This window comes from Sylvia atricapilla, chromosome 3 (genome assembly GCF_009819655.1).
Source record: "Sylvia atricapilla isolate bSylAtr1 chromosome 3, bSylAtr1.pri, whole genome shotgun sequence".
NCBI lineage: Eukaryota > Metazoa > Chordata > Aves > Passeriformes > Sylviidae > Sylvia > Sylvia atricapilla.
The window spans coordinates 93,723,210-93,750,235 of NC_089142.1; the positions used below are offsets into that span (position 1 = coordinate 93,723,210).

The 27,026-nt window shown below is 40.4% G+C and overlaps 1 protein-coding gene across 18 annotated transcripts in view; it reads right to left on the reverse strand.

The window, feature by feature from the left end:
* Window positions 1–27,026, reverse strand: part of ESRRG (estrogen related receptor gamma) — a 392,895-nt gene that overhangs the window by 335,635 nt on the left and 30,234 nt on the right. For 12 of the 18 annotated variants that reach the window (XM_066316190.1, XM_066316200.1, XM_066316193.1 and 9 more), the window contains exon 2: window positions 3,681–3,726. The exons of 5 other annotated variants lie outside the window; for them this stretch is intronic. In XM_066316190.1, the coding sequence (XP_066172287.1) occupies window positions 3,681–3,726 (46 nt within the window). Of the gene's footprint in view, window positions 1–3,401; window positions 3,419–3,680; window positions 3,727–27,026 lie in introns of those variants that run through there. One more of the 18 variants, XM_066316209.1, reaches the window with a different exon arrangement.

Genomic DNA, 27,026 nt, shown 5'->3' on the forward strand with positions numbered 1-27,026 from the left:
CACCAGCTCCACTCTACGTTAGAAATTAAGTCAGTTCACCATGAAAAAAACCCTGTGAAATACAGCAGCAAAAGTGTTCACATTACTATAGTAATGTGAACTCAAAAACTGTAAAAGAAGTATGTTTGCTTACTTACTTTGTTAAGTAAGAAGTGCTTTGCATGCCAACTCCCATAAAAACCTTGTGTGCTGGAATACTCTTCAGCACAATGTTATACAGCAGTGAAGACAAATAAAAAGAGGAGGAAATATTTAAAAGTTGGAAGAGGGAGACTTGATAGGAGTGTGAAAGGGAGCTGACTTGATAGCTAGTGACAAAAGTCAAGGAAGAATAGATTCTTGAACCTCTCAAGCAAAAAGCTCCCAGGCAGAGGCGAGGGTTGACTGGAAGTATCTGATCAAAAGACAAAGAAAGGGAAAGAGAAAGAGGAAAATGAGAAAGGCAGGGAGAAGTTTCTTAAGGTTATGAGGTAAAAAGTATTCAACAGATTTGCTAAAATACTTTTAAAGATTAAACAGCCCTCCTTCATTATAACTGCAGTAATAAAAACCTAGAACCTGTCTATTATGGTTTGAAAACAGAAATTGCATAATATGGCGTTTATTTTCTTTTATAAAAAATATACAAAACACAAATGTTCTCTATGCTGCTGTGGGAACACACAAAAATACCCAAACCTGTATCCTGAATGCTGCAATGAAACCTTTCTCATTTGGTCTTCAAGGATCACGTCTGTATCAATTTCTAAAAACATACCCTCCCATACAAGGGATTTGGGTGTAACAGAAAATAAATCCAAACTTTGAGAATTAGAAACCATATTTCTTCATAATGCTGGACATTTACTTGCTCCTGCCATTCACCATCACCATTATGTTGTCTAAAAATGGAGACCAACAATAGATGTAGGTAATTACATAAGAACCTAAACTGAAGAGAGCTTCAGACCACAGCATTAAACTCAAATTAAAGCTTTACAGGAAAAGAGAAATGTTTCACTCCTTGCAATCACCTCCCTCCCTCAAACACACACTGCACACCTGCTACCCACCAGCCAGATGGGACTGAATTCTCCTGAATCAGATCCTGGATTTTTAGGCTCAGCTTGAGTTCAATTGGATTTCAAGACATGGAAATATATTATCATTTCACATTCAAAAAATTGTCCAGAAGCTCCTAGTTTCAGTGCTGCTTGCACTGAATTAGATATGTATTAAAGTGGGATTATTGCCCCAAATGTGCTAATACAAATAAATAAAATGCAGCTTTGCATCAACATTTAATTCAATTACACATGCCCACTTAATACATGAAAAACAGAAACAATTTGATTTTATATCATCAGTGTGTTAAGTGAGATTGGGAATTTAGCTAATTTGCAGTGACCAGTAGAGTTCTTTTAGAAGTCCACAAAGGTAATTTAGCAGCCCAAACTCACTTAAACATTGTAGGAACTGTCCTTTAATGCACAGGTATCATAAAATATTAACACACGTTAAGAAAAAACTGGGGAGCATTATATTCCTAGAGAATTTGCTAAGCTTGCATATTGGAACATTTGTTGTCAATAAAGTTTCTTCAGTAAAGAGATCTCTAGAAAAAGATCTCTTTTTTCCTCCCTCCAGTCCAGCAGCACAGCTCCACCAAGTCCCTGTTGCCTGCACTTCAGTGGAGTGCCAGCAACGGGCAAAGTCACACTTTTCATTGGGGTTGGTCTTTCCCCACCTTTTCCTCTGGTCCCGAAACCACCTTGAGACAGGCAGGGGGTTAACCAGTTGCCGGCCATCAGCGAGCTGCTCTCCGCAGGGGCCGCGGGCATCTGGGAGCTGCTGCTGGTGGTGTTCCGCCAGAGCCGCGCCTGGCAAGGGCCAAGGAGCAGGAATGTGAGTCCTGCCTGCTTGGCCAGCCTTGGGCTGACCTTTAGTCGTAACGGGGAACAGGAGTTTTGTTAGCGAACACAGAGTTCTGCTCTACCCATTTCTTAAATTGATTATTTTATTGATGTAAAGTGCCCAGGTGCCCTCACGACAGTCACTAATATAGATTTTGAAAATAAAATTAATTAAGGGCCAGTCTGGACCACCTTTACTGTCACCACATAGTACCCTTTTCTACAAGTAACAATGCTATCAACCAGAGAGCATGAGTGGAGTGTTTGAGGAGTATTTCATTACATCCCAAAACACCTGACCATGGAGGTCAAGATCACTGTCACCTATCTATGCATACACACACACACACACAGACACACATTCCCTCTCCTCTCCTACCTTCCAAAAGGGGAACCGAAGCACAGCAAACTTAACCAGAGTCAGAGCTGTGCCGCTCCGGGCTCCATCCGTCCGGCACACGGCACAGGGAGCGCGGCACGGAGCGAGCCTGAGCGGGAGCAGAGCAGCCTGCCACGCAGGCTAATCTGAATTACACTCATCCAGCCCTCGAAATGGTTCCTCATTAGCTGTGGGTTAATGGAGTCCCAATGAGTAGTGTTATTTTCATCCCCTGCCTACTGAACACAAAATTCATTTGCAAATATCCTGTAAAATACTGCAAAGCAAGCCAAAGAGATATGACAACATAAGAGGCATACTATTTATGGAATGCACTTACCATCATTTAGAAAAGGAAGCTGACATGAGCAACAGCCTAAATTTAGCAACACATTTAGTTTTTATTCACTAGTCACAATGACAACATTTTAGAAGGCTACCGCACACCTTATGCACCGAAAGGTTCCACTGAAATCAAGACAGACTTTGATCTGAAAGGAATTCGGGATCAGCTCCTTAATGAATACAAGACTGAGTTAAATTAAGGCAATCACCATCTTGACTTTCTATTCCAAGTAGATATAAAATTACATTGATTGCAGGAAATGGTGGCATTCAAACAATATTGCAATGGCCAAAGCCTGAAAGCTAAATTCATTGTCAAGCTAAACTAGGCTTTCAGAGGGCACCATTTGATTTGAAGCAAAAAAGCATCTGCAAACCACATATTTTCAATTAATAACGTAAAAGGCAGAGAGTAAGAAAGGAAAAACACAGGTCAATATGCCACATGCCACTCAAATAAGCAGTCTCTGCATGAAGATACTGTGCATATATATATATACATGTACATATATACACGCGTGTATATATATATATATGTATATATATATATATACACACATGTGAATGCATGCAAGTGTTTTGGGCTGGTTTAGGTTTTTTTAAGGCAGCCTTTACTACGAAGGCCAAATTTGAGATCCAAAAAGGCACAATGCATCTCTGAACAGCCTGACAGTGCTCTTTTCCCCACACTATCTTTAATTCAAGTGTAATTTCAAATCAACAGCACACAAAGTTAAACCTAGTTCTTTTGAAAACTCAGAAAAAGAATTAATTCGAACCCTTACCTTTGGCACCTTAAAGACTTTTGGCCATGACTTACCTGTATAAATAGAAAGAACTAATTTACTACAGAAATGCCCATGGGCAAACATGTTCTGGCTAATGAAGTGTTCAGCTTTTGCATGATTAAGCAGCTGGTGGGGGTGGTGTAAAAATCACAGGGCATAAAATAATAAGAAAAATTGATTAGCAGCTCTCTTTTAAAGCACTCTATGAAAAAATTCCTTATTTTTGCTGAGCAGTTGGAAAGTGACTGTACAGAAAGATAGACTTGAATGACTTACCAAGGAGTCAGGCAGAGACTGCACCAGGCACTCACTCCTCCAAGACCTGCATCGCAGAGAGGTTCAAGTGAAAAGCAAGATACCAACCAGCACCATGGCTGGATTACTTATACAACAGGTCCTGCCACTAGTCATAAGGGTAATTTTCTACTATATTGCAAAAGACATTATATAAAGTTAAAACCATGATTATGCCTTGACTCAGTTCAGTTTCTTCCCCAATGCTCTACACTTGAACACTTGAGCTGGCCACAGCTATTCCCACGAGCCAATTTAAAAATCACCTCCATATGAGCCCAAGGATTCACATGCTACTTAGAAATAATAAGCATATTTAGGTGATGCTGCATAAAAAAATGGGGTTTGCGCTCACTAGGGACAAAAATCCTCTTGCCCTTCCCATCCTGTACAAGAGGTTCCTTACAAGCTCACATGCTCTGCCCTCAAAATAGGACCTAATTAGTGTACAAATATTTGGCAGACAGGTCACGAAAATAAATTTATCATTAACTCTCCCCTAAACCAAGGCAGGTTATCCTGGAGCAGTTTCACTTTGTACACATTTGCTCTGGGTAACCCCTCAGCTCAGGTACAACTGGCATATAACCGTTTCTTTAAGAAGAAAGCCCACACCTTTTTACGGCATGGCATTACTCTGGAAATACGAAAAAGCTGCTCGCATAAAACATATGTACCAGGAATAAAAAATAAAAGCAAAAATTAAAGTTACAGATAATTCTAGACAGTCCATTGTAATAGTCACAGTCCCTCTTTAACGTCATTACTTCTATCGAAAATGCATGTTTTGCACCTATTTATGGACTTTCAAAGACTGGTTTACAGCTATCTACCATGGGACACACAGGCAAAGAATTTGCACCTCAGGGATTAGCAACGTGTTCCAGTCCTGGGAATGCAACCATAATTCCAATGCTGGGAACCTACATTAACTCCCTCTGGCAATACACAAGCTGTCCCCTTATATCTACAGCTGATTTCTAACCACAGACATTGCCTCCTCAAGAGTCCTCTCTTGTGGTATGTGGTGGTATATGACATACCCTCATATGCCCAGTTACCTGGATATTATTCAATTCTCAGATCATTCTGGTACACCATGCATGCTGTGGCTCAAAATATTCAATCATACCATGGGAGTCATTGTGAGGAACAATAATTTTACCTGAATTAAGAGTTATTTTTTATGAGAAGAATCAAAGGAGAACTCTGAAGCCCATTTTCCCTCTTTTCATGACTCCTGTATTTACTTTAATTCCCACTTCCTGACGAAGATAGTATCATTTAAAATGCACCCAAAGAAAGACTTTTCCATGCAGTTTCCCAATAGCAACCAGGCAGATTATCCTGAGAACAGATCACTTCACATGTACACACCGAAAAACTGGTCAGGCCCATGCAGGTTAAATAACTCTACAAATATTCCATGGTGGTCTTTCTTTCTTATCAGGCACATCTGAGAAATTTTCTCACTAACTTCATGGTCAGTCAAGACTTCTGGTATCAAAGAGGATTTTGCCCATTTTCAAGGCATTGCTGAATCACTGGATCTTTATACACTTGCACAGCTCTTGCTTTCAAGCCTCCTCTAACTTTTTGGAAATGTTTTTACATATTAACACTTAAGAAAGTGGGCATAGAGCAGACATGAGCAAACTGAAATAGAGGAAAACTGAAAACACTGGCATTTCTCTCAATACATCAGTTGTGAAAGTGCTATTTCCAGTGAGAATTCATTATAAAAAGTGAAATTTCTAGTAAAGCAAGAAATGGTATTAAATTCCACTTAAGTCTAAATTCTATGGTCATATTTGAAACATAAGCCATTTCTAAAATGTCGTGTATTTCTAACTCTGATGAACTGCGACCCTGACAACACCGGAGCTTGTAAGCTGTGTTTGAAGCTATTTTCAAACATGGTAACAGCCTAATATGGTTACAACACAATTTATTAATTGCAGCTATACTTGCTAAGAAATTATGCTGTGCAGTATCTAAGTAACATCATAATTTTAGCTAGCCTGCTTGTTTCAAAAGTAATTTTATTTTAAAGTCTGTTTGCTACGGAAAGTGAATGCTTGTTAAAACTGTACTTCCTTAAAGGAATTCAGAAACACAGATACGAGGCGCAGCTGGTTTACAGAAGGCAAAACCTAATTCTTCAGACCTGTGCACCATACTCCAAAAGCTTTATGTAATTATCTGTTTGTTTACTTTTGAGCAATTGCTCTGGAAGAGCCCCCCAGTGAGTGTTTGTTGTGTGCTCTGCAGAGGGGTCAAGCACAACATACAGGCTGCACACCGCAGGTTTGCCTTCGGAGAACAAGCATACACAAAGGTATTTAGGTGCCTAATTCCACTTATATCCACTCTCAGTGAAATTGATAGAGAGTAAGTGCCTCTGAGGACGTGATCCTTTGACATAAGTGTGGATTCCTCAAATGGATCCAGGTCCACGTTTATATGGATACCAAAACAGCAGAAAATTAGAACACCCTACTTTGTGGATTCCTTATCCTCTTCTATATTGGAGTTTCTCTAAGACCATGGTTCCTGGTAGAGAACATAACAGCCAAACAGGTTGGTCTAATTAAACAGAGTTTTTAATACTAATTAGGAACAACATGAGCATTAACAATCAATAGAACACCTTATGCCACTACTGCTTAAGTCTGCTTTGACTACTTCTGGTTCAGCTGTACCCTTGAAGCATATTTGGAGGGTTCTTCCTGACATCCTCCCACACAGCATCAATTTTTAGCAACAATAATCTTTCCCATTACATTAGAAATTAGGTAAGCAACATTGTTAACCTATGTGATGCAGCTACAAGTCAGATGTAAAGTGCCAAAAGGTTGGTGTTACGGGTTTTTGAGTGTTTTTGTTGTTGGTTCTTTGTTTGGTTTGGTTTGGTTTTGGTGAAGTATTTTGATCCCTTCTAATGTGATTATACACCTGACCAGTGAGTAACACAGCATAATATTCACCACGCTGCAAACAAGTTGCATACAGACTTGTTTAAGACACACATCCCACTCAGGAGCAAGCAGAACCATGCTCCACCATTTACTGTACACTCAGCAACTCACTTCCAAATTCATATGAAATAACAATGCAATCATTTTTTTCAAAAGTCATTTAAAACTCTTTCTGAGTAACTTCTTAAGGACAGCTGGAAAGAAAGTAATATGTCTTAAGTACAGATAAAAACAGAAAAACCTGTAAAGCATCTTTTCCAATTGAGAGGCTCAACTGCTAAAATTAGTTCTTGGCATTTCTCCTTTGGGTGCCAGTTCAGATCTTACTCCAAATGACCATTAACAATCAATCCTACTGACTTTGAAATAATCCACAGCTACTCACTAAGAACTTTTTTGCCGATTAGGTGCACACAATCTCCTCACAAAGCATCGCATTCTCATACCCTTATTTTAAAAAACACACTTTTGTCCCAGTGTCCCAAAACTAACTGTACAAACACAAAGAACTCAGATGCCCTCTCAACCCCCACTGGAAGTGACAAGTGAGTCCTTCTAAAATTGCAGACACATACTGTCAAGTGCAGGTGTTTGTAAACAAGTTTAGAAATGTTTCTAATTATAAACCACAGGAGTTAAAATTAGTAGTCCAATCCACTAGCCTTAAAAAAAAGAATTTCCAAAAGTGTTCATCTAAATGAGAGCAACCAGTGATGTTTCATTTAGTAACACGAGCAGAATTCTGTGCCAAGCAGCACACTGCTCTTTATCGAACTTTCCACTATGAGTTACATTATATTTCTTAAAAAAAAAAAAAAAAAAAAAAAAAAGGATTTGGTAAGAATTTTAATTTGCTGTCATACTATGATACTGTATATTTGAAAGTACAATCTAAAAATACCCTATTCACAGGTCTCCCGCATTTTGTGTAATTATAAAGAGGAAAAAAAATGTTCCCAAATCTTCTGAATCTGTCTTGGCTGACAACATCAAAGTTCAGCTTTTATGGGAAGCTTCCCACGCTGACCTTCTGAGAACTCAAACCAAACTCTGCTTGAAGGAGCCTTACTCTTCTGGATGAAGTTCTCCTCAATAACCTCAACTACTGCAAAGCTTGGCTTGCCTGGCACAAAACTGCGGAGAGACAAAACTCGGCAGGGCAGTCCGGGAGCTCTGGCTGATGGAGATCTTGGGATGCTGTCACTGAACTTGAGATATCTCAAGTCTTGAGATATCTTGTCTTCACTACTTTGATGTGGAGCTCAGAAATGCAGCTCTAAGGAGCCACGTTCTTCAACCAACGCTTCAGAAAGAGGCTGAGAAAAGGCAACTCCTGCAGCCCTCATACACTATTTACAGTGCACTATGATAAGATAGTGCAGGCACAAAGATGGACTTTAGCCTTGCAGAAGTTTAGGGATAGAGCAGAACTAAGGGAGAGGGACCTCTTTTAAGGGGAAAAGAAAAAAATATTAAATCTTATTATTTCTTAAAGGAAACCTAACAGCACATATTAGCATGTCAGAATAGCTTCTGCTGATTACAAGTGAGCAAACATGAAACAATTGCCAAGAGGCTCAACTATGGCCTTGATTCAAGAACAGAATAGTCTCCTGCTGCACTGTCCTGAAGAAAATGGAAAGGAACATGAATGAAACAATGAGGACCTGCTCCAGGAACAAGGACGGACTGGCCTTGCCCAGCAGATATTCCTCTGTTCCCCACCTACAGCAGACAGGTGCTGCGAGGGGCAGGGAAACAACAGCTCTTCATCCCCTGCACAGCCAGCTTCCTCCTCCTACTCCACTGGGACGTTAAATCACAGAGGAAAAGCCCCAACCCATCTTCCTCAAGAACCAGGACAGAAAGTCAGTTGCCCATGTCTCATCACAGTTAGGGAGCTATTTCACTTAATAACCACTATCCATCCCTTCCTTTTCGTTCCCTTCCTTTTCTTTTTAGCCTTTGCTCTGTAAAAATAATAGTGTAAAAGCTATTTTTTTCTGGAGAACCTTTTGAAATTCACTGCATTCAACGACATGACCATACCAATCTAGTGCTGTACAGTCTTGTACCCAGCAAGTGCAACGCTTTCAAAGCAGGAGTGTTGCAGGTGGCATTTGCTTTGCTGCAAGTCGTAACACCATAAAATAATGGAATGGTTTGGGTTGGAAGGGACCTTAATGGTCATCTAGTTCCAACTCCATTCCAATGGGCAGAGACAGCTTCCACTAGACCAGGTTGCCCTAAGCACCATCCAACCTGGCCTTGAAAACTGCCAGGGCTGAAGCATAGTTTCTCTTGGCAACCTGTTCTAGTGTCTCACCATCCTCACAGTAAAAAATTTCACCCTAATACCTCATCTAACCCTGCCCTCTGTCAGTTCAAAGCCATTTTCCCTCGTCCTATCATTATACCCTGGTAAAAAGTGTGTCCCCATTTGTTCTTACAAGTCACCTTTAGGTACCAGAGAATATAAAATCTCCTCAGGGACTTCTCTTCTCCAGGCTGAACAAGTCCAACTTCTCTCTGCATAGGAGAAGTGCTCCAGCCCTCAGAGAATCTTTGTGGCCTCCTCCAGACTCACTCCAATGGGTCTATATCCTTCCTGTGCTGGGGACTCCATAGCTGGACACAGCACTCCAGATGGAGTCTCACCAGAGCAGAGGAGAATCCCCTCCCTCAGCCTGCTCACCATGCTGCTTCTGTTGGAGCCCAGGAAAAGGTTGGCCTTCTGAGATGCAAGAGCACACTGATGGCTTTAATTGAGCTTCTCATCAACTAACATGGAACTGCTCCTCTCTCAAGCCATTCCTTGTTTTTTCAAGCCGCTTCCTTTTTTTTTTTTTTTGGACATAAGTAAGGGATGGAGAAACCACTTTGGTGAAGGGACCACAGCTATTGGGAGCAGAATGAAGGTGCATCTCACCTGCAGCTGGTGGCCTCTACCCCTCTTTTCCTAGGCTTGGGTACATCATCCCTTTCCTGGCTGGCTGCTGTGAGAGCTCCCTCTCCTGTTCCAGTTTAACCAACGTTACACCTTGTCCTCCTGGAAGCGTGGCCTGAGTGAACACAGCAGGTTCTAAGAGAGCCTCAGCAAACCAGGTTTCTTGCTACAAACTGACATCACATTAATTTTCTGAGGGGGAAATAGTATAAAATTCCAACCACAGCCTATGAAAATTTATGTCTTTATAAAATATAGATTTATAATCACATGCCCAAGTTGGTATACATACTGTGGATATTGTGTATATACAATATATACACATATATATCCACATGTGTATGGGCACACACGCACACATAGCATTGCAAATCTTTAATGCTACTAACCTCACTGCTATTTTAATTCAAAGCAAGGATAAAAATCATTAGTTTCTACACGCCCATTTAAACTTCTGAAGGTACCCGTACTGGACTCATCTAGAAAAACATTTTTTCTTAAATAAATACATACTGGAGCTGTGTTTGCAAGTCTAAAAAAAACCAGGCTTTTCACTGGGTATATAAATATTTTAATTAACAATAAGTATGTATTTAGGAGATTCTGCATCAAAGTCTAGATCAGATAGGGCAATTAACCCATTACAGTTTTCTAAGATATTAGATGAAAGAATATACATTTAGGAAATGCATAATCGACTTAAATGAAGCATTTGAGTGGTAAAATAATCTCAGATAGTGCTTTATTTCTAATATTTTCTGCATGCTCAAAATGAAAGCATGAAGAGCAGTGCAATTGCATATATCTTCTACCAAAAATAGCTGAAAAATACTATAGAAGAGTGCCTGCTGGGTTGGTTATAAAAGTAAAGTATAATCCATTAACTGCTAATTAGAAGCATCAGAAGCAGGCTTTGCTGCAATAAGAGCTGGCCCCTAAGTAGATGTTTCTGTAACCATTTAAAGGCACAGGGTTTCTCCAGTTGCTGAGAATGGAGCTTGGATGGTTTCAGCATAAAGGCCATGTGAAAAGAGACTATGGCACTTGGCCATGTTACCCAGCTGTTTTCTAAATATGATGACAGGTGCCATTTTTTCCATTTGATCGTGGAACGTAATACATCTTCAAACAAATTTTCCCCAACTAGTCTGGTGCAGTTACATTTCAGAGATTCAAATATAAGAATGTTTGCTTTTTCTCTCTGACAGACACATATTGTAGAGTCTTTGGCAGATATTTCATTATCAGCCTTTTTCTCAAAGCTGAATTTTCAGTTTATGTGTTATTTTTCTTTGTACTGCCATTGTACGAGGGAAAGAATAAGCACTTGGGCAAAGGATTTAATTCTGAAGGAATTATAAAAGGGGTAGGGGGAAGCTATTTATAATTAGACAATAAATTTTACTGAGATAAGGAAGAATCCTTTTCCTCTCAGTTCACTACTTCCTAAAGGAAGGGAAGTATTGCCATAATTTCTCCTGGTCAAACTCAACTTCTTTCCTACCACTGAAAGGTCAAACAGGTCTTTTGATCCATTTGCCTATGAAAAGGTCCTAAAGGGTTAGGGCAAAAAAGGGTGAAGCCAGAAGAAATCCCAGTACTCCAGCTCCCTGTAGAAGTACAGAAGACACAGAAAGCAGCAATTATGGACATGAACAACAAAGAGATGATGCCTTGAAAAGGACCACAGGCTCCAAACCCCAGCCATGCTGCATGTGGAGCCAAAGGGAGCTCAGCCTCCTCCAGGGCTGGAGTGGCCTCGAGCAGTGTAAGAGGACAGGATACAAGCCAGGCTGCACAATTCAAAAAAAGCAAGAAAAAACCAAGCAGATAAGTAACTTCCCGTGTTAAAAAAACAGATGTAGCTAGCACAAGGGGAAATGGTTCAGGTCTATGTTTTAGGCTTTTCATCTCCATGGATCAATCAACTAGTAAACACAGGAAGAAAATTTGTGTGGGGCAGGAAATGAGGGCATTTAGCTTTTTTCTTTCTGTCCTATTTTCATTTACAACACAGAAGAAACTGAATTATCCTTAAAGGGTGAAATAGGGGCATCCATTAAGGCAAATTATTAGTAACAAATAATTTTAGAAAGGTAAATATCTAATAAACAATAAAATTAAGATTACAGTAGAAACAATAAAATCAAATTTAGTTTAAACCAGTGTCTTAAATATTTCTCAGCCCTGGAAGAAGCTCTTACAAGGCAGATGAGTATATCTATTTTCATTCTGTATGTAAGAAAACAACTGTAAAATGCCCCAAAGCCACGGAGGGAGTCAGTGTCAAAGACATGATTAGTAGTTCAGAAGTTATCTGATTCGGGTCACATGGTGTTCCAAAAACCATACCTAAATATAGCACGCAAGAGATCCGCACAAAGAGCAATCCCATGATGGGAGCACACTAAACTCTCCACAAAATTAATTAGGGTTATTTTGAGGCAACCAAAGGAAAGCAAGAAGGAAAGAAAAAAAAAAAAAAAAAGAAAATCAATCCTTGCCCTGCCCAGTTCTGCAAGAGCAGATGTCTCTGGTATGAACAAGCCTCAGTGTGCAGCCCAGGCAGTCAGGGGGATGGTTCCTGGGGAAAACCCCACACAGCACCAGTGTGGAAGGTGGGTAGGGGGCAGAGTGCGGCTGTATAAAGGAAAACAGCTCATTGGCGAAGAGGATGACTTTGTCAGCAAGGGGACCAGCAGGAAGCCAATACTTGAGGTCTACTGTTGCTGTTAGTAGCATCCTTCTAACACAGAAATAAAACCACCTTTTTGGAAAGGTAAGGTCCATGTAAACAATACCCTTGGCACAGATCAAAGACTCTGAGAAAAAAATGAATGCTTCCCAAAGTAGAATGGAAAGAAAACTCCCTTTTGGAAGTTGCTACCCCTGAAATCCTCCACTAGCTTTGCCCCCTGACAAGGAGGAGGATTTTCTCACACAGCCTAAAGAGCTACTTCTCACAGCCTTCTCTATGTGTAGGCATAAGGAGGAACCTCATGGAAAAGCACACAGATCCTCAAAAGGCAGCAGGAGCAGGAGAAAGAAACGTTCCTCACGTTTTCTGAGTTTCTTTTGGTCCCTCTCTGTCAAGTGGGCACATTTTTTCCTGAACACTGAATTGCCATGTGGCTTCTGACCTCTGCTGACCTACAAGCTGATTTCAGCCAGCTGGCCTAGTTCACTATTTCCCTATAAAATCTATTTTTAAAAATTAAAAAACTCCGCTGGTGAAGGCCATGGCAAAAGTTTTAGGGGGACCACAATCACCAGTTTACTTGGGCACCACCTTTGCTCCTAAATACCAGGGGGAACACCAATCTTCCCTCAAGCACTAGAACGTGCAGACGCAGGCAATGCTGAAGCAGGGGCTACAGAGAGCATGACAAAGTGCAGGACAAAGCTGAGAAGAGGCAGAGTTGAGAGGAGTGCTGCTGTCAGCAGGCAGAAAGCAGACTCTTGAGCCCAGACCACGGAGCAGGTGCTCCAGAAGGCAGGTAACCAAACAGAGTAAGCGTGGACACAAACTGCAAATTTCGGCTCCAACGCTTCAGGCCATTAGCAGGTGCTTCAGGCAGTCATCCAAATCAAAGTAAGAAAGTGGAAAGAGCCAAATGCTGGTTAAAGAGCTTTGCTAACACGAAAATCCCAGCACGGGCAGTTAAAACACTTCCCCAATGTGGGAGCAGGCTAATAAGGAAAAAAGAAACAAACAAAAAGCATATGCGATTTTTGTAAAAACGGCTGTGTTGGGGATTTTACTATCATGTAGTTTGAGCCCCAAGATGCAAATGTTGGCTGGGATGCTGAGATCAGCAGTTATATGTCCTCAGGTGGTTAGAGACAAGACAGAAAAGAGCTGGCATTTGGGGAAAATAGAAGGCCCATTTGATAATGCTTCACTTGAGCTTAAGAGGGTTTCCCCTGTGGGTATTGTCCCAAAGAAAGCTCCAGGCAAGTTTAGAATGGTTCATTACTTGTCACATCTAGAAGGTGAGTCAGTTAATGATTACACTGACTCCCTTTTGACTTCAGCTTCACGTGTTTCAATCTGAGAACTGTGCTCTCATCAAGTCAAATACCACTCACCACAAACAGAAATATGGAGGGTATCTGCTTTTCAGATGCTCACGGCACAACTGTAGTTATCTTATTTTTCAGGATTTTCCTGGTGCTTTGCAATCATATTTTTGGTAGTTAATACACAGCATTTGCAACCCATGTTCAGGGGGTGTCACTTTTCTATAATAACAGAGTTCAGAGACCTGGCACTTGCTTTATTGGGATTAGTTTCCAAAGGGCCAAATACTGAGGTCTTGAAGTTATCCTTGTAAAATCCAAATATCTACTACCTCAAGGGTTAATTCCCCAAGGTCTCCTCAACCTGGAACAACACTACCTGGTCTAATTTACCTTACACAGACATAAGAAATAGAACTGGCTACTCCAAACAGTTGTTGGTGCAGGCTAGCTATACTGGCCAATGACAGTATATTTTAATCAGATGGTCACTTGAACATTATTGGTAAAGCTCTCCTCACTGAGGCTTGCATCCCTTGCCAGAGGCTAGCAGGCTTGACAGAAGGAGAGAAACAAATTCCTTTTATCAGAGTAACATGAGTCAATATGTGGAAAGATACTTCCATCTGCTCTGTGTTTCTGGTGACATGACATTACTGTACAATTTGGTATACATTTATAACAGAATAGATAAAACAAGATGGTTCAGCTGCTATCGTTTATGTTCTGCATGTACGGGGAGTTCTCTCAAGGCATTTTCTATAGGAGTGGCTAAGACTCACTACGGAAATTCTGAGGGGAAAAAGCATGTTGCTGTTTATTTCAGAGTTAATGCCACAGACAGACAACTATGGTGCACTTCCAAAGAACAAACAAATTCTCTTCCTCAAACTGCTCTCCGAGGAGATGCATTTGGTGAAGTACAGGAATCGCCAAAGGAACCTGCTGCATCCAGCAACTTGCAGACACACACAACCTACTAAGCACAACCTGTGAGGAGAGTGGCCTGAGCTGTTTCTGCATTAATTCTGTGTCCCTGCATGTTACCAGATCCCTGGGACTTTCATGGTCTGTGGGCAGCAAATCGGCTGAGCCAAAAGAGAAGGTTCCACCTGACTAGGCCAGGAGGAGCTATATTAAGCTTGTCTCAGCTGGAGGTCATTCTGCATATTTTGAAGGCTACTTTCTTGGTAGCTGGTCAAGCAACCAGTGACCAGAAATTAAGAACCTATCCATATAACATCCATAATACTCAGAACAGTTCTGAAGTCCAGACCCTACATATATAAAGTTCTTAATTTCCAAAATGTTTGACCAAAGCCATTTCTCTCAGGACCAAGCAGGCTTTCAGGTTTGCTAAGCAGTTGCTTCATGTCTCATTTCTGGTAGGCTGCTGGTAGCCCTGCAGCCAAGAATTCATTTTCACAATTCCAAAACATTTTTTGATACTTCCTGACCAAATGGCTTTGCAGTAGAAATTGGTTTCTGTCACCATCTGTTGTTCCATAGTTCGGAAGGGCTAACATTTTCCTTCAAGTGGGAAAAAGTTGGGGAGGATGCATGGCCAATACGAATGGAATAGATACTCTTTTCCTTACTGTCATTTTATAGGAAGGCTTGGCCTATTTCTCAGCAGCTGTGAAATTGTCATCAGCAGGATTCTTTACAAAGCTTGGTGGCATATGGAATATATTGCTCACTTCTTAATACTGTAAAAACAACCTTGCTGCATAACTGAGCTAGGCAAAGAAAGCAGGTGCTTGATAAAAAAAAAAATTATCATGCATCAAGAAGCCTCTATAGACTTTGTAGAAACTCTAGACAAGGATATTTTGGAGACAAGTATGGGTTTGAATCAACCAAATAATATTTTACAGAAGCCCCTAGGCTTCAGAGGTGGGACAATCCCTTAAAAATGAGCAGGTGAAATCATTGTGCCACAGGATCATATCATATTCTGCCATTCGCAAAGGCAATGTTCACATTCCACACTAAAGGGAAGTTTCATTCCCCCCACCCCTTGTAAGACATTTAAAACTGCCCTGCAAGGGTCCTGGCTCCATTTCTGATGTGGTAAGAGACTATTTATTTAGCATCAGTTTTAGACCATCTCTTTTTGTCACAGCCTGGCCTTATTTTTACAGCTTCTTAACCAAGAAGTAAATTAAACAAAATAATAACAATAACGATAATAACATAAGAAGTCCATGGCAAACCATATACAACGAATTGCAAACACAGGGCTAGAATTGCAGGAGTTTAGGTTCTCACTATAGGAGACACACAAAGAACAAAGGGTAAACGACTTTCTTGAATATGCTGGTATTTAAGTAGTCAAGAGCATTGAAAAAAAAAAAAAGCATGAAAATAAGATGAGGTATCATAAAAGGGATTATGATGTGCTGCAGTTATGTGCCCACTGCTGTATACTCTCCAGAGAATGTCCACTCAGCCATCCCTGCACATACACACACAGATATATTCCCGGTGATCTGTGCCCTGCTGTACCTAGAATGGCCCCACCAGCAGGTGAAACCAAAGGGCCACTTAGGCTGATTGGCTTGTCCGGGCCCATGGCAAAGAGCAGATGCTTAGTGAAGGTCATGGAGCAGGCGTATAGTGACAATTCCCCAGACTACTCTTCCCAACATCCATCTATTTGTGGCTCAGAGACTTCCTTTAACAAAATACATACAATTTTTTTCCAGATTACTGATCTGCTTTTAGAAATCTTCGCTTGCAGTTACAGATGATTACTCAGAGCAAGGTTCTCCAGCTACATTGCATGTTTCTTGTACTAAGTGAGCTATTACATGCCGATACGGAAAAATCCAGCCTGCTGCCCTCATCCCAGAGGGAAGGGCAAACTGAGTGTTTGGGCAGCCCATGCTACCTGAGCTGCCGCACAGGTCTTCTGTGCACAGTCCAGATGGAAAAGAGGCCTGCTGCAGCCATAACATTGCACAGCAGGAAAAGCCCCCCTATGATGACGGAAGTTTGGAAGTCCTCTCTTATAGGTTATGATTTTGAGCTGCACATGAACTATTAAAGCCATAAATACAGATCTGTCATCCGTGGGGCTCTGAAGCTACCCTTTGATCTCCTGTCACTGCTTTGATAAGTGGCCTTTTAGCAAAACAGGATAGGGAACACGCTGCTGGACACTGAAGAAGTACCAGCTACACGGACAATCACGGGACAGCGTGCACCTGTCACTTCCCCACAGTAACACACCAAGAGGGTCATCGCTCTTCCAGAGGCATCCAAAAAACCAGTTCTTGTTCAAGGTTCAATGTGTTTGCTATTTATGCACCTCCTCACTGCTCAAGTAACTACTGTAGCCTTTATCACCCAATAAAATTAAGCCAGAAAATGAGAGGCCAAAGGGAAGTGCAGTATGCATGAACAAAAGACTCTCCTAGCAGTTTCACACTCTAGACAGGCAATATACAAACCAAAAATAATGCAGACTAAAGCCTACTACCTAACTAATAAGGCTTAAATAATATTTAGCTCTTTCTATCATCTAGAAATCTCAAAATACTTTACAAAAGTGTGCAGACTGGGAAGAGCCAAAATGGAAGCTACTCCTAGGCATTCACTCTTTCCATTAGACTGCAGCACTACCTCCAAGTATGAGCACAATTCTCTTGCAGCTGGAATGGAGAGAAGCATTATGTGCATTAAAGGAATAGTTTTTCCTTGATTTCTTATGCACTGATTGCTTTTAATACATTGTTTCAGGCATTCTTCTTATAAAAGTAACAGCTTACCACGCACCTATGTTGCTCCAACTACTACTACTACATGTGCAACTAATACATGCAAGATGCAGTCCTCCTTTCAGCTACAGTAGGAATGTAGTCAATTATCAAGCAATAAATGCCTCTTCTCAAAACCTCGATACAAGGAAAAAGTAGATTTAACAATCATCAAGAAAGAATAAAAAATATGATGATAGAGGAAACAAAGATAAAACCAAGAGGAGTTTCATAGAAATAGGGAAAAGTTAATGCCTTAGTCCAAAAGAGACAGGCTTGCAGAAATTATCACAGAAGGAGTGTTTCATAACAAAATTCAAATGCCAGCATGGAGCAGAAATATTTGGAAAGCTTGAAGCCTTACTTTCAGCATGACCTGTCAAAATCAGCATGGAGAGGAAAGTCAGTTGAGAAAACATTCCTATGTTAACCGGCACTCTCAAATCAGAAAGCTTCTGTCAACAAGTTCTGCTCTTTGCTACAAAAGTGGGAATCCACAGTAACGCCTCAAAAGGCTGAGGATCAATTTCAGATTTACACCTATGAAACCACACTGATGATTTTTAAATATTTGTTGGACAACTTACATTTTGCATGCATCAATGCCTACGGATTTCTGGTCAAGGGCCATATATAATATAAATAGTGCATCAAAAGAAGCACTTGTCAAAGTTTATTTTTATTTGGTTTGGGTTTTTTAAGGTTTGTAGTGATAATACTATTGTTCAGACCAAAGGAAAAAAAATCCAGAAAAGAAAAAAAAAAAACACCTACTACCAAAATTTGATCTCCATTCTCTCCAGTTAGAACTGTTGGTGTTTGTGTAAACTCAGTTCAGGGAAGACATAAATAGCATCTTTTTAAGCTAATGACTTTCACCACAGGCCATCTAAAACAGGTGTTAAGAGTGGCCCTGAAACAGATCCCATCTGTGTTCACCTAAGTTAGCTTATTTTTGTTTTGCTCCATTTTAATGTATGTATACATCCTGCATTTTCAGCTTGTCTTTCCAGCCCACTCCCGTCCTCCGCATTCTCAATCTGTCAGCCAGGCTCCAGGGACAGGAATTAAGAATGACCACGTTTAAAAACTGCACCTCCCTCTGTCAACTTTACAGAAGCAGAAAGACTAAAAACTGAAAAGTTCCCCACAGTCTTTGCCTATTAAATCCCAACAGCAAGCCACGTTTTAGTGTCAAAGAACAGGGCACTGGCTTATGTTTCTGTGTGATGGAAGAGCTGGGGTACTCCTGTCTCTTTATATTTCACATCACACTTTGTGGAGAAAGTTGACAACACTGGGATGCTCAAAAACACCCTGTACTATAACACAGAGGAAGCAAGATGTTTGCTGAGAAATAGTGCTGACACTAGAGTACGGTTGATTCAGCATGAGTGATAAAAGCTTATTTTTGGTGGTTCAGGCAGTATTTGATTAAAATAGGATTAAATCCTCATCAGACTTGCTTAAAAATCATTTTACACCCATCCCATCAGTCTGCATCATTCTCCATCTTACAATATTTTCTACCAATTAAAAAAAAAAAAAAGAAAAGCAAGTCTCTGTTCATCAGATCAGCAAAGTGGTAGGAAAAGTCCTTGAAAAGACTAATGCAAGAAGGTAGAAGGAAGGATTCAGTCAACTGGCAACCAAACAGAAGCCTTCTGATATTTCCCACTGAGAAGTAACAGGATCTGGGCTATAGATATGTTTGTCAAACATATCTATAGCAGAGATAATTAAGTTAGTGCAGCAAACTAGGTGCATGCTTTGAAGTGTTCATGCAGTTGCTATACTGATTTTTCTTTCTCCTGGTAGGTTAAGCTCACCATCTCACACTTATTTGCAGACTCATGACCTACCCTCTGTCCTCATTATCACTTCGTTTCTGATAGTTGAACATCTTGGAAATGATATTCAAAGGTTTTGTTATAAATAAAGGAGACTAACAGAAGCCTAAATACAGACTTCTGTCACCAAGGAATAACTGCCTGGAATTTCTTATGGCTCCTTTCTGCCAAGGAGTTCACATAACTTTACAAAGAAACAAATATTCTTCTAAGCTAGATATTGCTATTTTTCCTTTTTCAAGGGCCTCGTGTGGTCAGCATCCAAAACCTTGATCCCCAGTTTCCTGTAACCAAGAAAAAAATGGGGAACTGACAGCATTCTTGCCCTCCTTTGCAAAAAGCCCCAAGGATGTTTCAATTTCTATACTGGTACCACTCAGAATAACAGGGTCAAAATATAAAACAGAAAGCTTTAAACCCACATCTTTGGCAGTAATTTTTTATTCCACAATATTACCAGCAGTGATACCTTTCCTGTAAAGATCAAGCCTAACACAATGGTGAGGATTCTGCTGGGGTTCTCGTCCCTGGAATGAGCAGCACCCAAGTGTGCAGAGCCTACAGTGATATCCAGACTGATTCCCACTGATCTCAGTGAAGCCAAGACTCTTGCACGCTTTTCCATAGCATGGGGAGTGATTTCACATGCAAAGATCTTCACTTACCTACATCCTTCTACAAATCAGAGACTCCTCCACTGTTTGCTCTTCACCTAACTCAACAGTCTCCCCTTTTCTACATCAGGTTTCTAAGGCAAAAAAATATTATTACCTTTACTTAAACTAGTGAATTTCTAACTGGGATAGGACCCTGCACACACAACAGGTTCAAGACAGAGGCTTGTAGCCCAATAGACTGGATTGGGATATGCACTGCTGAATTTCTCTCCACCCAGAAGTAACTGGCATTTATTTCTGGGCAAGAGACACGATTATGATAAAGACAGCATATGCCCTTGTGCCTCCTCTGGCACAAGGAAATTATAGTAGAAATTATACAATTTCTACTTATTTTGTCAGAGACATGCATTTTGGGTATTTATGGATCTGAGAAATCCCAGATCAAAAATAAGCACCGTTCACAGGGCAAGACACTGCTCTAACTGTCCTTGTAGTGTCCGTGCTGTGGAAACACACGGCTTTCGTTTTCCAGTAACATCAGACATGCATCCATTTTAACCTATTCATTTGGCAAAAAAGAAAAAACACTCTCCTGGCTGCATTTGGTTGTTGCACCTACGTCTTTAATTTCCAACTTAGTTTGGAAACTTAGTTACGGTTACTGTCCCCAGTACTTCATTTCTCAGGACACTAACAAGCTGGCTGAAATCCTATTTCCATTTCATATGGGGGCAAAAAAATTCTCACCTGGAGTCCTCTACCTGTACCCATGAAACAACCCATAAAACTGCCCCAGAAGAGTCAAGCAGCAGACTTGCCTCTGATACCTCAGTTGTTTTCAGAAAGGAAAAGCAAACAAGCAAGATGTGGCTCAAAAGCTTGCCCAGAAAATAGGAACTCTTGCTTTTCTGAGGGCTCCAAGCCCATCTCAGGAGCAGCACCTCACCAGCACTGATGTGAAGCCCATGGCCTGACAGGCAGCCAGGGACTCCATGCACAGAGCTGCTGTTGGTGCTGGGAAGCAACGGTGAGCAAGGGAGACCCAGCTTCCTCCTACATGCAACCTTGAGATCCCATTTTCTGCTGCTTACCCCCAATGTTCTGTAATTTACCCTTGAGATCCCATTTTCTGCTGCTTACCCCCAATGTTCTTGTAATTTACCCTTAAAGGCCAGTCACAAACGGGATCCACCAGAATCGATCTTTTATCTCTGTACATATCCCATGTGTGCCTTTCATAAGTAATAGGGTTTACCAGAAGAATGCTGGCAATATTTTCCACTAATTGCAAGAGGTACTAAACTGAACCTTAACTAAAATTAAGTTGACTATTAAAAGCTCAATGAGTAACCCAGCAAACGGAAGCACTGTGCATAGGATTTAGCAAGCATGCAAGTGATCTGGCAACCACCAAGGCACAATACTTGCTGAACTTCCTATACCTAAAATTGGTTCCATACAATAGTCATACGTTCATGATGTATGATGAACTAATGCTCACAATGTTTGGGTGCACTAAAATGCCAAAATAAATGTATAACAATTCAAGCATGCTATTCTGAAAACACAAAGTGAGAGGATTGAAAGTTACAGGTTAATTTACAACATAGCCTCTCCATTAAAATAACAGATCTCCCTGCATCAGTTTTAAAAATACATTAATAATATCCTTAGCTATTAAGGTGTCATTATCATAGACAGTCCTACAAATTTTACCTACCTATATATAAACACTTCCAGGCTTTTTAAGGAACACATACTGCACTTGTTATTACATGTTAAGGTTATTCATTGTATATAGGCTTTTCATGATTGCAGTTTCTAAATTTACAAATATATCTTTTTTGCATTTTTATGATTTTTAGGCTCTACTTCTATACAAATATGTTCTACATTCTGTATGTCTGTTTTCAGGACTGTACACAGGTCCATAAATCAAAAGCAGCAAGAAATAATACTAAGATTGCATGCAGTCTGGTTATCTTTGATAAACTAAAAAACTAGGGATTCCCTGAGAAGAATTCTCTCTCTCAGGGAAAAAAAAAATAAAATAAGAGAAGAAAAAAAGAAAAATATTCCTATCTAATAATGTGGATAAAGGGTCTTTGTCACAAAAAGACAGAATGATTCAGGAGAAATTCTAAGAGATTTCCTAAATACTGTCTCCATTAAAAAAAAACCAGTATTTTAAAGAAGAAAAGGTTAAAGTGGACATATGCAGAGCTATGTGAAAGAGTTAAAGCTACTGATGAAAGACTATTTGCTGATAAGGATGCATCTATTTGAAATAGGATAGCATTTGGGACTACTCGAACAAAAGTCTACAGAAAACTGATAAATCAAGGAACTGAGCAGGATTTAAACAAACAACAGACATGGCTGAGAACACATGAAATGTCACGAGTACAGCTGAGAAATAAGTGATGGCACAGGACCACTTACTCTGCTACTAACAAGACATTTGCTTTGGCCTCTGCAGAGCAAGACAGCTATCAATCCTGCCACAGCTCCAGAAATGCTTGAGACTGAAGCCCTAAAAAAAGTGGTTATTATTTCTGGGTGTGCACATAGAACACCCCAATAAGTCTGGCTTTCAAAAAACAAAATATCAACCATGCATCACAGTCAGGTGAAACCCTAAGTGACTTCTTGCAGAAAAGAGCTCTTCCCCCAAATACTGCCGTTATGAAACACCAGCTCCTGGATTTTCCACGAAAACCTCTGGGAGCAACGTTAATTTCACATTGCAGTACCCAGCTTTCAGGTGCTGTGCCTGTGCCACGGAGATCTCAGCCCTGACAGTCACTCCTGTGCCTCCCAACTCAGGAGCAGCCATCGCCAAGCAAGAACAATCCAATGCTGCCAGCAGAAGGCCAAGGCCACACTCATCTGTAACTTCATCTCTCGGACCTCCGTTTTTAAGCAGTGATACTCAGTTTTTTTAGTTTTGATACCTTTTTCAAGGTTCCCAGGCGGCTCCTGAAAGAAACCTACTGGAGGCTCCTCTCCTTCAAGGACACAGCTGGAGAAAGTGAGAGCTATCGCACACAGAAATCCACCATTTTGCAACAAGAGTTTGCACTTTCTGAAGTCTGCTGGGATGTGAGGGGAAAGATGGGAGCAGAAAGGCTCAACCTTGTCAGCATGGAAGTGCTTGAGAACATCCAAAGCAGAGCTCTGGCCACCTGGGAAAACTGGATATTGAAAACGTAGGCACTCACATAGGTTAGGCAACTTCTAAGGTTAGGTGGCAGTTCAGTGGGGATATTGAGGATCTCAGTTTGGGCTTTCAATGCCTAAATCCCACTTAAGTCCCACTTAAAGCATCTAATCCTTTTGTGGATCTGGGCCTAAAGCCTTGGCAGAAAGGAGAGAGCCTATGCATGCAAAAGCTGATGGTCAGTGACAGTCTGGTTCTGTTAAAACTAAACTGCATAGAGAACAACTTTATTTTGTACAAAGGAATAATGCAGAATAATCAAAGACGCATTCTAGTCACAGAAAGTTAATGGAAAGTTAATGCAGCTGATACAGATCACACTCCTGACTTTAGACCCTATGAGAGTTATGCTGACCTGGAGAACATTATAACGTATGGGTCTTCAATAGCTCGTGGGAAGAAGCACATTTGGAAATGTTCAAAAGACAAAATGACTACAAAAGTCCTCAAAAAAACTCCTCACTAACGCACACCAGCTAAGAGGTACAACTAGAAAGGAGTAGAAATTTATAAAACACTGTAATGTTGACAAAGAGTTAATAGTTCAAAGCACAATATTCTGTTATTCAGTGACCAACTGGTTTGCCATGCTCCACAGAATTAAGTAGTTTCAGTCCAGCTTCTAATAGCCAGGAATCCATCTGGCAAAAGTTACCGATTTATTTCTCACTTACCTGCAGTGCTGTTGGCTGTCTCAGCCATGAAGTAAAGCGTGAGTGGATGTGGATAACAGTTTACCCTACATACCCTATGCCTTGTATCTCTATATCACAAATCCATTTTCAACTTTTTTTAAGGTGCCTGTACTTACCCCCCTTGAATTTAGTTGAAAGGACCGCAAATATGATATTTTCATATAGAAACTATCTTATTGATAAAAGTGATCTTGGCATAAAAGTAGAATAGAATTACAACAATAAAATACAACTTCATGTTACTATTTTAAAGTACTGTTATTACAAAACAGATATCATTAATTATTACAAATTATTTTAATGGTAAATATTTCTGCCAGATCCCAGGTATGCATTGCAACATTTAACTGACTGCAATCACTGAGATTGCTCTAGGGTTAAAGCACTGAGGTCTCCATTTTGGGGATTCAAATACATCTTCCCAGAGCTCTGCTGCAAATGAAAATTCTCCTACAGCTGCCCATCAACCAGTATCTGACCTTTACAAACCATGGGAGAAATAAAGGGACCTGCTTCCCAGTTCTTCCTGCCATCTGCAGATGGGCTAGGAGTCCTGGAAGCTCACTCACTAACTCTTGCAAATTTTGCATTACAAAATCAGTATCTGATGTAAGATACAGGAGAGTAAAATAAGGACATGCATGTCACAGATCGTAAAGATGCCAAAGATACTTTATGCAGAGGGAAATTGCCCATTCTCCCATGCCACTGAAGTCCATGGAGTCATGGTGCACTCCTTCCTTCCTGAACACTGCATTATCCCCTCCAGACTCAAACGTGGTTTTCTCTGGCAGGCTCAGAGATTGATAAAGCCCCCACCTGGTTTTCAAGGGGTGAAGAAATTACTGATGCTTTGTAATCAGCTCATGGTAAGGAGACCAGTGTGGTTTCCCTGATTTCCTCGGATATTGGTCTGGAGTCTCACTGTGCTTTCACCTGCATTTTACTTTCTGGATTCTTTCCAAGACAAAGACGCAAAGTCAAGGTGGTATCTTTCCTGTCCAGCCACCTCCTCTCTTTTGGTAAAATGTTAATATACTAGCAAGTCTGATATACAGGAGGATGCCAATACACTCTCAACCTGGACAAAGTCAAACAACAGAAAATATTTTGCAATTTGGCATTTCCCCTGCCCCTTTTTCTACCCCAAGTACTCCTGTTTAAATCCTTTACCTTCAATTCTCAAAAGTACATCTTTTCAATATAGAAATCAGTCTATTTCTGCCTGCTGTAATCTATGTATAAACTAAATCTCAATTTCCTAACTCACACAAAAATTGCCCCCTTGGCTGGCAAGGCAGCTCAGAAGAACAGGGAAAGCAAGATTTGTCCTGAATCTATTTATGCATTTTAGTGACAACCCATGCTTGGCTGAGACTAGTCAGCTGTAAGAGACTGATGAGAATTGTTTGAAATACTTCTGGTTGAAAAATATATAAACCAAAATTACTGGTAAAACAACACAGATGTATGTGACACGTATGAAATACAGAAATAGCCTAGAAGAATAAAAATAAGTGAAGTTCCAGCCTAGGACTCTCACAACCTAAGTCTTCCAAATTATATAAATGTCACAAAATATAAATATACAAAACAGTAAGTCAGTACACTGCAAGGTGACAGTATTCTGTCTATGGAACAGAAAGGGTTAATTTTCTTGAAGATGTTTTGGGGGCCATGAAAGTTGTGAATTTAAATTCACACCAATTTGAAATGTTATATATAAATAACGCACAAACTTAATTTTGCTTGCATTTCTTACTGACTACCGTTCCTATTCCAGGTTCCTCCTTACAAAGGACAGGCACATCAAGGAAGTAGCACCCAGGAAAAAAATTAAGGGAAAAACATTAGTGGAATGCAGCAGGCTGGGAGCAAAGACCATTTATGCAGAGAAAGTGCTTACGCAGGGACATTGGTGCCTGTGTCTATGGGTATGTGGAGAGGTTTGGTGAGCGCATGCCCAGGCAATGAGGATCTGGTTATGGTTAGAATTTGTGAGTGACAGCCATGTGACAGCTGGGAGTCAGCAAAGATTTTGTAGGGATGGAAATTCCTGAGACAAGACACACGACTGCTCATGCGATCTGCATGTGCCTATCATCATGCCATATTATAATAGCTGACACCATGGTTTACCAGTTTTCCAAAAGAAAGGCTATAAATTAGGAAGAGGATTTGAGGCACATTGGACGAGAAATTAAAAGTCATAATGTTTAAAAACAGAATTATGAATATAATTTCTTTTGAGGTAATTGAAACAAGCGAACAAAAATCTCCAGTCAAACCACAGACCACCAGTAAAACCTGCATTTCCATTGTTTACCTTTAGTGACAGGTTATTATTTCCTCAGAATATATTTTTTTCTTATTAACTTATCTTAAAAGGTCTGAATCCTACAAACATACTTCATTTTTAGTATGGAATGATCCCACTGATTATTGGTAAACTGTAGATATTCCTACACTTTCAGGATCAGGGCCTAAGTCACAATGTACAATTAAGCAGAGGCTTTTCCAAAGAACTGTTTCATTTGCCCTTCTGGAGGTCTTACACGGACGTGAAGCCAGTGGAGATGTGCATTTAAATCAAACCTGAGAAACCAAAACACTTTCCCTTTAACACTGAATTCAAGCCAATACAGTATCACGTGACCTTTACCGTAATTTCTATTAAAATAATTTCATGTCTGGTTGCTTCTGCTATCCTGGCTCATTTGTATTGTTTACAACAAGTCATTGCTCTCGACAGTTAGTGGTGGCTGAATCCATGGTTACCAGTTTTTACATTCACTGGTTAAAAGGAATGCAGCTCTTCAGTGGGGTTTCATGGAGAAAGCACTTAAGAAACCACAATCCAGCTATCAATCAGGCTAACCTGGGAGAAATTAATCTGATAAACAGAAGTATCGCTGCGTATGAAAAATTTATTGAAAGGGAGCTCAAGGCAATTATTAGTTGCAGTTGCCAAAGTGGACACGTTCGGGTCAGACTTAGCACAGGCAAGACTTGGGTTATGAGGTCTATGTCTGACATTCATCCATGTTGTGCCTCCTCTGGCGCTCACTGCTAATACAACTATACTGTTCAAGGCTTTAAAAAAAATAAAAATCTCAAACACTTATTTCACCAGAAATGTGCTCGGAATATAAATAGTGCTTAAATACAGGTTTAACCAGACTGCAGTCCCGGCAAAGTAACTTAAACAGACAGAGACAAGATAGTAAAACACAAAAT